At 41.3% G+C, this 12,470-nt stretch overlaps 1 protein-coding gene across 3 annotated transcripts in view; it reads right to left on the reverse strand.

The window, feature by feature from the left end:
• The window catches only part of STK39 (serine/threonine kinase 39), a 314,494-nt gene that overhangs the window by 214,005 nt on the left and 88,019 nt on the right, over window positions 1-12,470 (reverse strand). For all 3 annotated transcript variants that reach the window (XM_057551799.1, XM_057551798.1, XM_057551800.1), the window contains exons 4-5: window positions 12,034-12,175; window positions 10,772-10,827 (exon numbers count right to left, since the gene is read on the reverse strand). In XM_057551799.1, the coding sequence (XP_057407782.1) occupies window positions 10,772-10,827; window positions 12,034-12,175 (198 nt within the window). The remainder of the gene's footprint in view (window positions 1-10,771; window positions 10,828-12,033; window positions 12,176-12,470) is intronic.

The raw sequence follows: 12,470 nt of genomic DNA on the forward strand, positions 1-12,470 counted from the left end.
AGATGAATGGATAAAGAAGATGTGGTGTGTGTATATATATATATATATATATATATATATATATATATATATATATATATATATATGTATTCAATGGACTCTTAGCCATAAAAAAGAATGAAATAATGTCATTTGCAGCAACATGGATGCACCTAGAGATTATCATACTAAGTGAAGTCAGCCAGACAAAGACAAATATCATGACATCACTTATACGTGGAATCTTGTAAAAATGATACAAATGAACTTATATAAAACAGAAGTAGGCCCACAGACTTAGAAAACAAACTTATGGTGACAAGAGGGGAAAGGGGGTGTGGGGAGGAATAAATTAGGAGTTTGGGATTAACATATACAAACTGCTATATATAAAATATATAACCAACAAGGACCTCCTATCAATATTTTATAATAACCTATAAGGGAAAAGAATCTGAAAAAAAAAAAACAAAAACAGGTACATACATATGGATAACTGAATCACTTTGTTGTACACCTGAAACTAACATGATATTGTACACCAACTAAGCTTCAATTAAAAAAAAAAAAAAAAACCTCTTGTTTTCCCCAGACCTCAGCAGCTTGTGGTAATACATGAAATTTAATTTAATAATGACAGTGCAGGCCCTTGAAGACAGAAAGGAAGGGAGGAAGAGAGAGAAAGGGAGGAAAGGAAAGGGGCAGGGGAGGGGAGAAGGGCGGACGGAGGGAGAAGGGTCCTGCTGCACTCTTCATTGAAGCTCAACCCCGTCCCCCTGCAGCTGAACGTGCACAGCTGAGGAAAGATTCCAGCGGGCATACAGAGCAAAGTGGTCCTCCCCCACTGAGTTCACCCAGTAAGATTTCCTTCGACTGCTGCTCAAACAACTGCTACCAGCTGTTAAAGGATGGGAAGCTGCTGAAAATCTCCCCAAGTATTTCTCCCCGATGGTATACAAATGGAAAGGAAAACTAAGTTTCCAGAATTGATTGTATACGCGGTTCACACCAGAGGGTTCACCAAATGGTACCGTTTGTCAAGATCCCGAAATTCAGGAAGCCACATTAATTTGTTGTCTTTATTTACTTACAGCCCCCCAAAAAAGGGAATAAATGAGAATTTTGGCATAATTTGTTAAACCATAATTCACATAACTATCAAACTTCCTGAAACTCAAAACATATTTTGGTTCACTATAAAGCAATTTATACCCCCCCCCAAGATTTTAATTTGCACTGTACTCTATTTTCTGAGTGTGCCCAATGTCTCTTAAATTCATGCTTTTGCTCCACGCTTCCTTGGCTTAATTAATCATTTAATTGCTAGCTGGCTAAGGCAGAGCTTGCCTAAAATCAGAGCTGAAACATGTCTGTTAAAAAACTATTTCAGGGGCTTCCCTGGTGGCGCAGTGGTTGAGAATCTGCCTGCTAATGCAGGGGACACGGGTTCGAGCCCTGGCCTGGGAAGATCCCACATGCCGCAGAGCGGCTGGGCCCGTGAGCCACAACTGCTGAGCCTGCGCGTCTGGAGCCTGTGCTCCGCAACGAGAGAGGCCCGCGCATCGCGATGAAGAGTGGCCCCCGCTTGCCACAACTGGAGAAAGCCCTCGCACAGAAACGAAGACCCAACACAGCCAAAATCAATCAATCAATCAATCAATCAAACATACGCATCTGATTCTAGATCCTCATTAAAAAAAAAAAAAAAAAAAAAAAACTATTTCAGGCTTAATAAAATGGACATTTCATGTGGAATGATAATTCACTTATTATTATAAATGAAACTATATCCTGAATTGTTTAGATGCATTAGTTGATGTAAATCTCATAACTTCCTGGAGACTAGTTTGGAGAAATTTACTAAATTGAATTATATTAAAAAAAAAATTATTTCAGCCTTAAAAATGTGCATTAGTGTATGTGCCTAAATATTTTAAATATTTTCACCTTCCTCTCTGTTAAGGTGATATATTCTTGCTTGTCTGAACTTTCAGCTGTGACTGACACGAGCACCCCTATCACTGATGGATACATATGGGTGCAGAGCCTGGCGAGACCGCTCAGATCACACTGGCCAAAAGGTCGTGAACACCTGCCACGTGCCAGGCACTAATAGGGAGTGTTGAGATGAACACCATGGGGTTTCTACCGCTGATAAGTTTTGATATACGGTCTGGAGGGAAAAGGGGGACGTAGAGACCCAATTTCACTATCATGTAATAGGCAATCTAGTTGGAGTGTATTAAGGGCACTTTCAAGCCACCAGGGTAAGGTGCTTAATGCAGCGAGAATGGGGGTGGTAGAGGAAAGGATGGGAAGGGCTTTCTCAAGGAAAGAACGCCTTGAACTGAATCGGGAAGGAGAAGAAGTGAGCCAGGTAAAGAAGGGGGATCACAAAGAAGTAAAGAGAAAGCACTGATGGACGAGACTGGAAAAACAGTCAGGGCCTTCATATGCCACATTAGGGAACTGGGGCTTTATTCCACCAGCAACAGTTTTAAACTTTAGGCCAGGTAATCAGATGGTCAGATTTGCATTGTAGATTCTTTACTTCGGTGATATTGAGGAAATTGATGGAAAGAAGAAAGAGGGAGAGCAAAATGATACGGCAGGCGGTCACGGTCACACGAGGTGCCTTCAACCTCACCTTCCCAACCGCCTCCCTGTGATCTTAGGACACCTTGCATAATTAAAGGGCACGACCCCATTTCAATACAAAAGCAACACGAGCTCACTAATTCTAAAATGGAATGTGCGTTAACTCCTTTAACCCTCTGGTATTTTCACATTGCACAGATGTGGAAACTGAAGCGCAGGGAAGTTGAATAACTTGGCTACAGGGCCAGGATTGGACTCACAGCAGTCAGGTGTCAGAGCCCATGCTCTAGACCAAACCACCCTTTAATATGGCGACATCATCCTTTCCTGATCCAGTGCCTCATGGGCTTCAGAGCTCTCTTATACTAATCAGAGGCTGCCTCCGGTGCACCTAGGGAGCCCAAACCACCTTGCTTGAAGCAGCAGCCTCTCTTCCCTATAACATGAGAAATATTCCTTTCCGCCCCCCCATCCAAGTACACTTTACCAAAGCCAAAGAACACAGAAGGAACACAAAAGAACCCAGCAGGTATGGGTATAAAAACTCCACCACCTTGCACTTTCCTCTGGCTCCTTGAGAATAATATCTGAATACTGGAAGCAAGTTAAGTCTAGTTGCAAGTTTTCCTGGCAGAAGTTTTAGTCATAGGGTTTTCAGCATTCAAGAAGCTGACTAAAGCTGAAAATGCATTCGAAGGCTGACTAAGGAAAAAATCTCCCTCCCAGAAAACAGAGATGCTACCCAAAGTCACACCAATGTGCCTTAGACAGTGAAAAACCTAGGGCATAAGCTGATTTGTATGGGCTCAGATACACTGAGATAGATGTGATGATAACTTTCTAAATTTCTAGGCTGCCATAGTTAGCTAGTACCAGATTTGATTTCTGTCATGAAAAACTAGGGATGGGAAATTCACATTCACTCACATACACACACCTAAAAGGCAAAAGTAAGTGAAAATGAGCATGAGATCTACCTTACATAATGCAGTTGTATGTTTCTAGAAAGTTCTTCAGAAATCAATTGTTTTGAAATTAACATTTTTAGAGTAGTAGTAGAGTAGATTAGATTAGTCACATAGTAGAGTAGATTAAGAGTAGTGACTATTTTTTAAAAATCCTAAGATAAATATATTTGTAGTGACCACCCCAAAGAGACCTGTTTTATATGAATTTCTGTTTTAAAATAGCATCTCTCATAATTCTGGACAAACAGCCTTAGACACTTGCCAGACAAAGCACTAAGCTCCTCCTGACAGTTTATGACAGAGCATCAAATTGGAAAAGAAAATGCTAGGCCGTGGGAAAAGTATGACATTCAAATAGCCACTCCTTCTATCATATTGCAGCAAAATCTATTACACTTACCAAGGCATCCTCTCCAAGTTTATTATTAGGAAGTCTCTCACACTCACACACACACACACATACACACACACACACACACACACACACACACACAGGTTTTCTGAGCACAGAAGATCTAACAAGAAGTAAAGCATTTTCTTTTAAACCCTGAGTAGGCAATCCTCAGGTTTTAATTCACTACATTTAACCTGAAGTTTTTTAGTCTGAAAAGAGTGTGGTGTCACTACCACGCTTAATCCTGCACCAAATGATGCCTAAGATGATGGCTTCTCCCATCCCCTAAAACCCTACCAGTGATGCTGTGAGCAAGGAGGGAAAAGGTGCTGAATATCTTCCTTAGCCCCAAACAGAATCAATTCGCAGAGATGGAGAAGCGCTAGTGATTGCTATTGGTCTTCCACCAAAAACTGAGATCACTCAAATCCAGATTTAGGGTTGTCTTCCCAGAAAACCCACAGATGTGGCGTCACAGGCTCTGGAGCCAAACTGCCCAAAGCTGAAGCCTGACTCCACCACTTATTCTACACGTGACCCGGGCCACTTACTTCCCTTCTCTGTATCTTAGCTTCTAGCACGTAAAGTAGGCATAATAAGAGCACCTCCCCATGGGGCTGTGGTGAGGCTGAATGAGTCACAGTGCGCTCAGCACACGGAACCAGGCCTGGCACACAGGAAACACTCGATACACGTTAGGTACTGACTCTACAGCCACACTCAATAAAAATATATATAATACCCATGGTATTGGAACTGCTGGAAATAGAACCAAGCATACCAGCCTTATTCACCACACTTGTTGGCTGTATAATAAGGCAAGAGTTTCTAGTGGTCTGAACCTGGCCCCTTAATGTTCCCTTTTCTAATAAAAAGTTCTGAGAAAGAGAATACACACACACACACACGCGCACGCGCGCGCACACGCACGTGCACATATATGTGTGTGTGTATGTATACATATAGAGTGAGTGTTTTTTTTAATAAAAAATGTTATGTTTTCTATTAGAATAGCAAGAAAACTCTTTTTAAAAGAATACTCGTATTAATACTCTCAAGGTAAACAAACATTACATTTAAAGAAATAAATGCAAATTTCTCCCCAGTTTAACTCGTATTTTAAAAAACAGAGCCTAGAGAGCGTAAAGATGTGAAGGGAAGAGAGTACAAATAATCTGAGTAAAAGCAGTGGATTATTTGTCCAAATATAACAGCCACAAAGAGACGGTCTAGCTCTGCTGTTGCTGTGAGTCTCTGCTTTCAACTCTCCCACCCTCCTCCCCTACACTTCACCCACCCAAGATGCCAGCAAAAGACCTGAGGACCCCTGGTCCGAGTTTTTCAGGCAGTGACCCACTGCCTGACCAAGAAAGTCAAACTCCTGTAACATGGGGAGACCAGCAGCATCCAGCTCTTCCAAGAAACCATTACAAATGTTTTTGGTTTTTTTTTAAGGCAATAATCTTATTTTAGAGTTAAAACCACACAAAAAAATTTTAAATACTGTATAAACTCAATGTTATGCTCAGGTTAGAGGACACGGAGAACATTCACTGTGAATTCTAGAAAAGCTATAATGGCTCCAGAGATGTATCAACAGAAAGTGCACACTTAACATGCCTGAGAGCCGACCACTACTCACCGGGAAGTGAGGCTTCCGGGTAACGTCATTACACAAGCATGAAGTCGCACACACAAAAAGGACACCAAGGAAAGCCCGGAACGGCTGTCTACAAAGTCCTCACCATGTGCCAGGCACTGTCCTACACACCATAGACACTGACTCATTTAATCCTCATGACAACCCAAGCGGTGGCTTCCTGCACGGGCCCTTCCGAACCCAGGAGCCGAACATCGCACCCACCAGCTGCTTACACTCAACACCACCACCCAGGGTGAGGAAAAAACCCACAGACCTGAGAGGGAGAGAAAAAGTCGGGAAATCTTACCTCGGGGGATCCCAAGTGAGAAAAAAGAAAAGGACAATGTGCTCCTGAAGGCCCAGAGAAGGACCTCGGGTCGGTACTCTGACAAGAATAATGGGACGGAGTAACTGACAGAGTAGCAGATGGTAGAATAAGCCAGGGGCTGACCTGCCTCTGCATTTCAAAGGCAGTTCACTGCTGTTTTGACCCTTTTAGTGAGAAATGATCATTTCATCACAAAACAGAGGAAATTAGCTGTGCTTTTTTATCAGCTTAGAGCAAGATTAATGACAAGTTAGCTTCCAAGTTCCATAATTAATAGGCATCCCCTTTTTATAACTCATAGAGCCCCTCAGAGCTGAACCTCCCGCAAGACAAATGTGAGGTACATATGACCTCCAGGCAGTGCGAGAGGGGGTCGGTGCGATCCTATCAGTTGGAGTAACAGTAGTAGCAGTAGTAACAGTAGAAACAGTAGCAGTAATAGGATTAGCAGTAGCAGCTGCTGCTATTTTCTGTGTGTCTATAACGTGCCAGCCACCGTTATAAGACTGCTAGATACGAAGAGCCTCATTTGATTTCACAAAAAAAGATGAAGTGGGTTATACCTGTATCTCCCTTTAAGGAAACTGAGTCTTTAAGACATTGAGCCACCTGACCAAGGTCCCAAGAGCTTGAGTGGTAACCTGGGAATTTCAACCAAGCCAGTTGATCTCAGAGATTATCTTCTTAACAGCTAGACTATCTGATGCTGGACGGTTTGAAGCTTTCAGTTGTTTAGTTGAAGTCTTTTCTTCATAATGCCCCTAGCCTGTGGGATAAAGGCCACTCTCTAGAGGAAGGACAAGATATGCATACATAAGGCACTAACTTAGATGACTCAAGAACAAAAGTCTGCATCAATAATGATAAGAGCCTCCAGAGCAAGGAGGGGAAAGACAGGTGAATCAAGAATCGGCCAAAGACTGATGAGGACCAAAGCCAGGTGATGGGTACCAGAGGATTCTTCCTACTCTTCTCTACTTTGGGCTACGTTTGATAACTTCCATAATAAAAGGTTTAAAAATGGCTCTGACTTATTGCGAGTTCATTAAGTTTGTTGAGTCATTTCTTTTCATTTGTTTTACTAGGTCATACTTCCACATGGTTCAAAATTCAAAATGTTATAAAAGGTCTATACTAAGCAGTCCACCCCTGCTCCCACTGCCATTATCCTTCTAATGTTTCTTTATATAAATATATAGAGATATTCTTATTTCTCCCCCTTTCTTTCATAAAAGGTGGCATGTTATATACATTGTATTTCACCTTGTTGTGTTCACTTAACCATGTAGCCTGGTGATTTTTTTTCATGTCAGTGTACAGAGAACTTTTCATTCTCCATTGGTAGGTCTTCCATAGTGAAGATACACCATATACCATATTTAACTGGGACACCTCCGTTGTTCCCAATCTCTCGCTATCACAATAAATAAGCTTAGGCTGTCTTTTCCTGTCTATTGCCATTTTGGGGGTCACACTAAGCATTTCTCACATTCATTTACTTAATGCAACAACAGTAAGCAAGGGTGGATCCAGGCTTCATGGGACATAAAGCCTATACAATTTGGAAGATCCTCTGTAAAACAGAGAATACAAAATTATGAGTACAAAATTAGGTATAAATGTGTGTATTTCTTTAAAATTAAAAATTCAGGGACTTCCCTGGTGGTCCAGTGGGTAAGACTCCGCACTTCCACTGCATGGGGTGTGGGTTCGATCCCTGGTCAGGGAACTGAGATCCCGCATGCCATGCGGCATGGCCAAAAAATTTTTTTAATTTTAAAAAGGGACTTCCCTGGTAGTCCAGTGGGTAAGACTCCACACTCCCAATGCAGGGGGCCCGGTTCCATCCCTGGTTGGGAAACTAGATCCCGCACGCATGCCGCAACTAAGAAGTCCACATGCCACAGCTAAAGATCCCACATGCTGCAACTAAGACCTGGCGCAGCCTAAATAAATAAATAAATAAATATTAAAAAAATTTTTTTAAATTCATTACCAATTCACTGGAGTTTTTTTTTTAATAAATTTATTTATTTTATTTATTTATTTTTGGCTGCTTTGGTTCTTCGTTGCTGTGCGCAGCTTTCTCTGGTTGTGGGGAGCAGGGGCTACTCTTCGGTGCAATATGCGGGCTTCTCATTGTGGTGGCTTCTATTGTTGCGGAGCACAGGCTCTAGGCACGTGGGCTTCAGTAGTTGTGGCACGGGGGCTTCAGTAGTTGTGGCTCGCGGGCTCTAGAGCACAGGTTCAGTAGTTGTGGCACACGGGCTTACTTGCTCCGTGGCATGTGGGATCTTCCCGGGCCAGGGCTCGAACCCGTGTCCCCTGCATTGGCAGGCAGATTCTTCACCACTGAGCCACCAGGGAAGCCTTTCACTGGAGTTTTAAAGATTAAGGTCCTTTCTTCTAGGATCTTTTTAGACAATTTAATAAAAATGCCTGTATAGAAATACCTCCCGACTGCAAACTGGCAACTCCTCTCTACCTAGAACACTCTGTAACTCCCAAAAACACATTGCACTTACAGGGGCCTGAATCCTATGATTCAACAGATGCACAGGAAATCCACGTCTTCCTGAATGATAGGCATTATCATCACCATCTCACAGATGGGGAAACTGAGGCTTAGAGATCCAATAACTTGCCCCATGTTGCACAGTGGGTAGTAAATTGGGCCTGTTTGATTCCAAAGCCTTTGTGCTTAACTGACACAACGAGTGCCTCCCCAGCAGTCTTGAACTTGACTAAATTTATCTTTTCAAAGGGGAGGACTAATACAAGATAACACTTCCATTATTAGTTCCCTAGGGAAGAAACATTTGATCTGAAACAAATTCTCAGTTTCCCTTTTGTATTTTCAAGACATCTTGTCTCTTCTTTAAAAAAATAACTCAGTGAGGGTCCCCGTAAGTGTACCTAACTAAATACAGAGCCTAAGGTCAGCATCATGCTCGCCATACAGGCCAGGGCATCACCTGACTGGTCCTCTGGTACCGAGAGAGGGACAAATAATGAAACAAAGAGATGACTCAAGGCTTATCCTTTGTGTTGAGGGTGTGTTTGTTTTCTGCTGAACTCTCACATTTCTAGTAATAACCCCAGATCCTCAGATTTGTCTAGAAACAAGAGTGGGACCAAGAATTGCCATCAACTTTGTTCTAATAACTAGACATGTAAAGACCCTAAACCTATGCTAGAAGGTAGGACTCTTCCACTCCAACTCAAATACAAGCAGATTAGGCTGATTCAACATCTTCAACATTTCTTCAACAACACAAGCTAGATGGCTGATCTTCACACCAAGGATGTTGGCAGGACGTGCTGCTGGTGATATTTAATGCCTGGAAGCCAGAAGGCTGAACACCCTGCGATGACAGGGACAGTCCAGTACAGAGAAGGACTGTCCAGCCAAAACTGCCCAAAGCAATGATGGCTGAGAGGATGCTGAGACAGACCTTCCCAGATGGGGCGTAAAACAAGAGTTGATATGAACATGGCTACATTTTAAACCAGGCCTTTCAGGCTATTCTAGGAGCATTAACAAAACGAGAGGTTCTGCACATAGAAGGCTCCTGTGTGATGTTCTCACTCGTTTGACCTTTACTGCCTTGCCATGCCTATCAACTGTCAAGAATCTCCATGGGGCTTCCCTGGTGGCGCAGTGGTTGAGAATCTGCCTGCTAATGCAGGGGACACGGGTTCGAGCCCTGGTCTGGGAAGATCCCACATGCCGCGGAGCGGCTGGGCCCGTGAGCCACAATTGCTGAGCCTGCGCGTCTGGAGCCTGTGCCCCGCGACGGGAGGGGCCGCGATAGAGAGAGGCCCGCGCACCGCGATGAAGAGCGGTCCCCGCACCGCGATGAAGAGTGGCCCCCGCTTGCCGCAACTGGAGAAAGCCCTCGCACGAACCGAAGACCCAGCACAGCCAAAAATAAATAAATAAATAAATAAATAAATAAAATCAAGTAAAACTTTAAAAAAAAAAAAAAAAAAAAAAAAAGAATCTCCATGAAGGGTCAGATTTAAGAGCAAAATAAGCCCTAGATTTTAAGAGTTCACAATTCTTTCAGCTACCTCTTGAGAAATAAAAGGTTTAAAATTAATGTGTACAATGGTTTTAAACTTTCAAACTCATCCAAAAACTCTCAAAAGTGCTTCTTACAGTTATATAAATATCACCATTATTCAATCTGGAAGGTAGAAAATATAAAAAAAGTAAAATTGTTCTTTATTAAAAGGCCACATTCTAAAATAGCAGGAAAACATGTTATACCTCAGACCGAAACATTCTATGATAGGGTAGCCCAGATACAGTGGTACATACAATGGAATACTACTCAGCCACTACAAAGAATGAAATTTTGCCATTTGCAACAACATGGATGGACTTGGAGGGTATTATGCTAAGTGAAATAAGTCAGACAGAGACAGACAAATACTGTATGATATCACTTATATGTGGAATCTAAAAAATAAAACAAAGTAGTGAATATAACTAAAAAGAAGCAGACTCACAGATATAGAGACCAAACTAGTGGTCACCAATGGGAAGAGGGAAAGGGGGAGGGCCTGTATAAGGGGTACAAACTACTATGTATAAAATAAGCTACAAGGATACACTGTACAACAAAGGGAATATATCCAATATTTTATAATAACTATAAATGGAGTATAACCTTTAAAAATTGTGAATCACTACACTGTACACCTGTAACTTAGGTAATATTGTACGTTGACTATACTTCAATTTAAAAACACAGATTACATGCAATTTGTTCATTTCTTAGGAACAAGTCTACATTCTTTGAAGCCCTAACACTTCTGTAAACAGGTAAAGAATGTTTTATCTTTGTCAGCTTTACCTGCTATTTGTACTGAGCCATCCTCACCCAGAAGAATATTACCAGCTTTCAAATCCCTATTAGGAAAAAAAAAAAAAGGAGAATTTAATTGTGGAGTACAGACATTATATTCACTCAGGGAGATTTTAATACATATCATACAATGGAGATGTTTGCCAAAATTATTATTTTATAAATATTAAAATTATATCACAGATTTTAAAAGTTACAAAGGTACATTGTGATTTTATAGTTTGCTCCTGGGGGATGATTAGGATTTTAGTAACAGATAGTTTATGTGATATCATTATCCAGATTTAATTAAAACAATAATGAGTAGATTATTTCATGTTACAGAGTTAGAGACGGCCATATACACACAATACTATCATTTTATCAAGAATTAAAGCCCAGTCTATGTAAAGCTGTTCTACTTCCACTTAAATGTGTCTGTGATGCAGTTTCCAATCAATCCCCTCAGTCTCTGAAACAGTGGATTTGATCAGTCTCTCCTCTGGGGAGATACTGATGGTAAATACTAATTACAATACTCTATAACGTATTTCTTCACTATCTAGAAGTTGTGCTGAGTAGTCTTAACACTTAAGAAAAATGACAATTTACAATTTATAAGTTTGCTTTCTAAAGTAATATTTTTTCTAATTATTGAAAGACATAGTAGATACCATTAAACATATAGCTCACTTATAGCTCAGGGCAAGGGAATTGCAATATTCATATTACTAGTAAATGGTTATTTACTTGCAACAATTCCTAAGAGCCCAAGGAGCACTAACCCATTTGAAGCATCAGGCACTCATATGCGATGCTGTTTAGCTATTTAAAGAATTAGCATTTTATGTCACAAAAGAGACGAAATCAGTGCCTCCCCTCCTTCTCTTCCACCACCATGTCAAAAATAATTAACATATTAAATGTTTGGAACACTCTCGCCTGTATTAGAAAGTTAGAGATGCTATCCAGTTCAAATGAGTATACTTCAAATGAGTATAAAATGTAAACGGATTTTTTTTTTGAGTCCCCACAGTACTTTCTATAGTCTACTCTTATTTCAGTGAAAGCAGATAAACCAATATACCAATATAATTCATCAAAACTTGTTCTCTTGTTTCATTCTTAAGTACTTTTTTCCAATCTATTTAACCTACCTAAGTTAGAGATATGTCAATACCTACCTGTGAGGTGTGTTTCCTTAGTATTCGTTACTAACTAGGACTAAAGACATGAACAGCTGAATTTAAACATCTCTGCAGGGGTCATACCTGTGAATCTGACCATTTCTGTGTAGATAGTCTAAGCCTTCCAAAACCTCTTTAAGAATTGTTGCTATTATTGCCTCTTCCAGAACTCCGTTCTTGTGTTCTCCTCGGTTAATGATGTATTTTATGATATCCAACATTGAACCTAAGTGGACAGACAGAAGAATTGAACAACTGTATAAGCACCTTCGTTACCTTTCCAGAATAGTCCTCCCTATTTAAAAAACTAAACGAGGGACTTCCCTGGTGGTCCAGTGGTAAAGAATCCGCCTTACAATGCAGGGGACACGGGTTCAATCCCTGGTCAGGGAACTGAGATCCCACGTGCCGCAGAGCAACGAAGCCCGAGAGCCAGAACTACTGAGCTCGCGCACCTCAAGGAGAGAGCCCGCGTGCCGCAAACTACAGAGCCCACGCGCCCTGGAGCCTGCGCGCCACAA

Source organism: Balaenoptera acutorostrata, chromosome 8 (genome assembly GCF_949987535.1).
Source record: "Balaenoptera acutorostrata chromosome 8, mBalAcu1.1, whole genome shotgun sequence".
NCBI lineage: Eukaryota > Metazoa > Chordata > Mammalia > Artiodactyla > Balaenopteridae > Balaenoptera > Balaenoptera acutorostrata.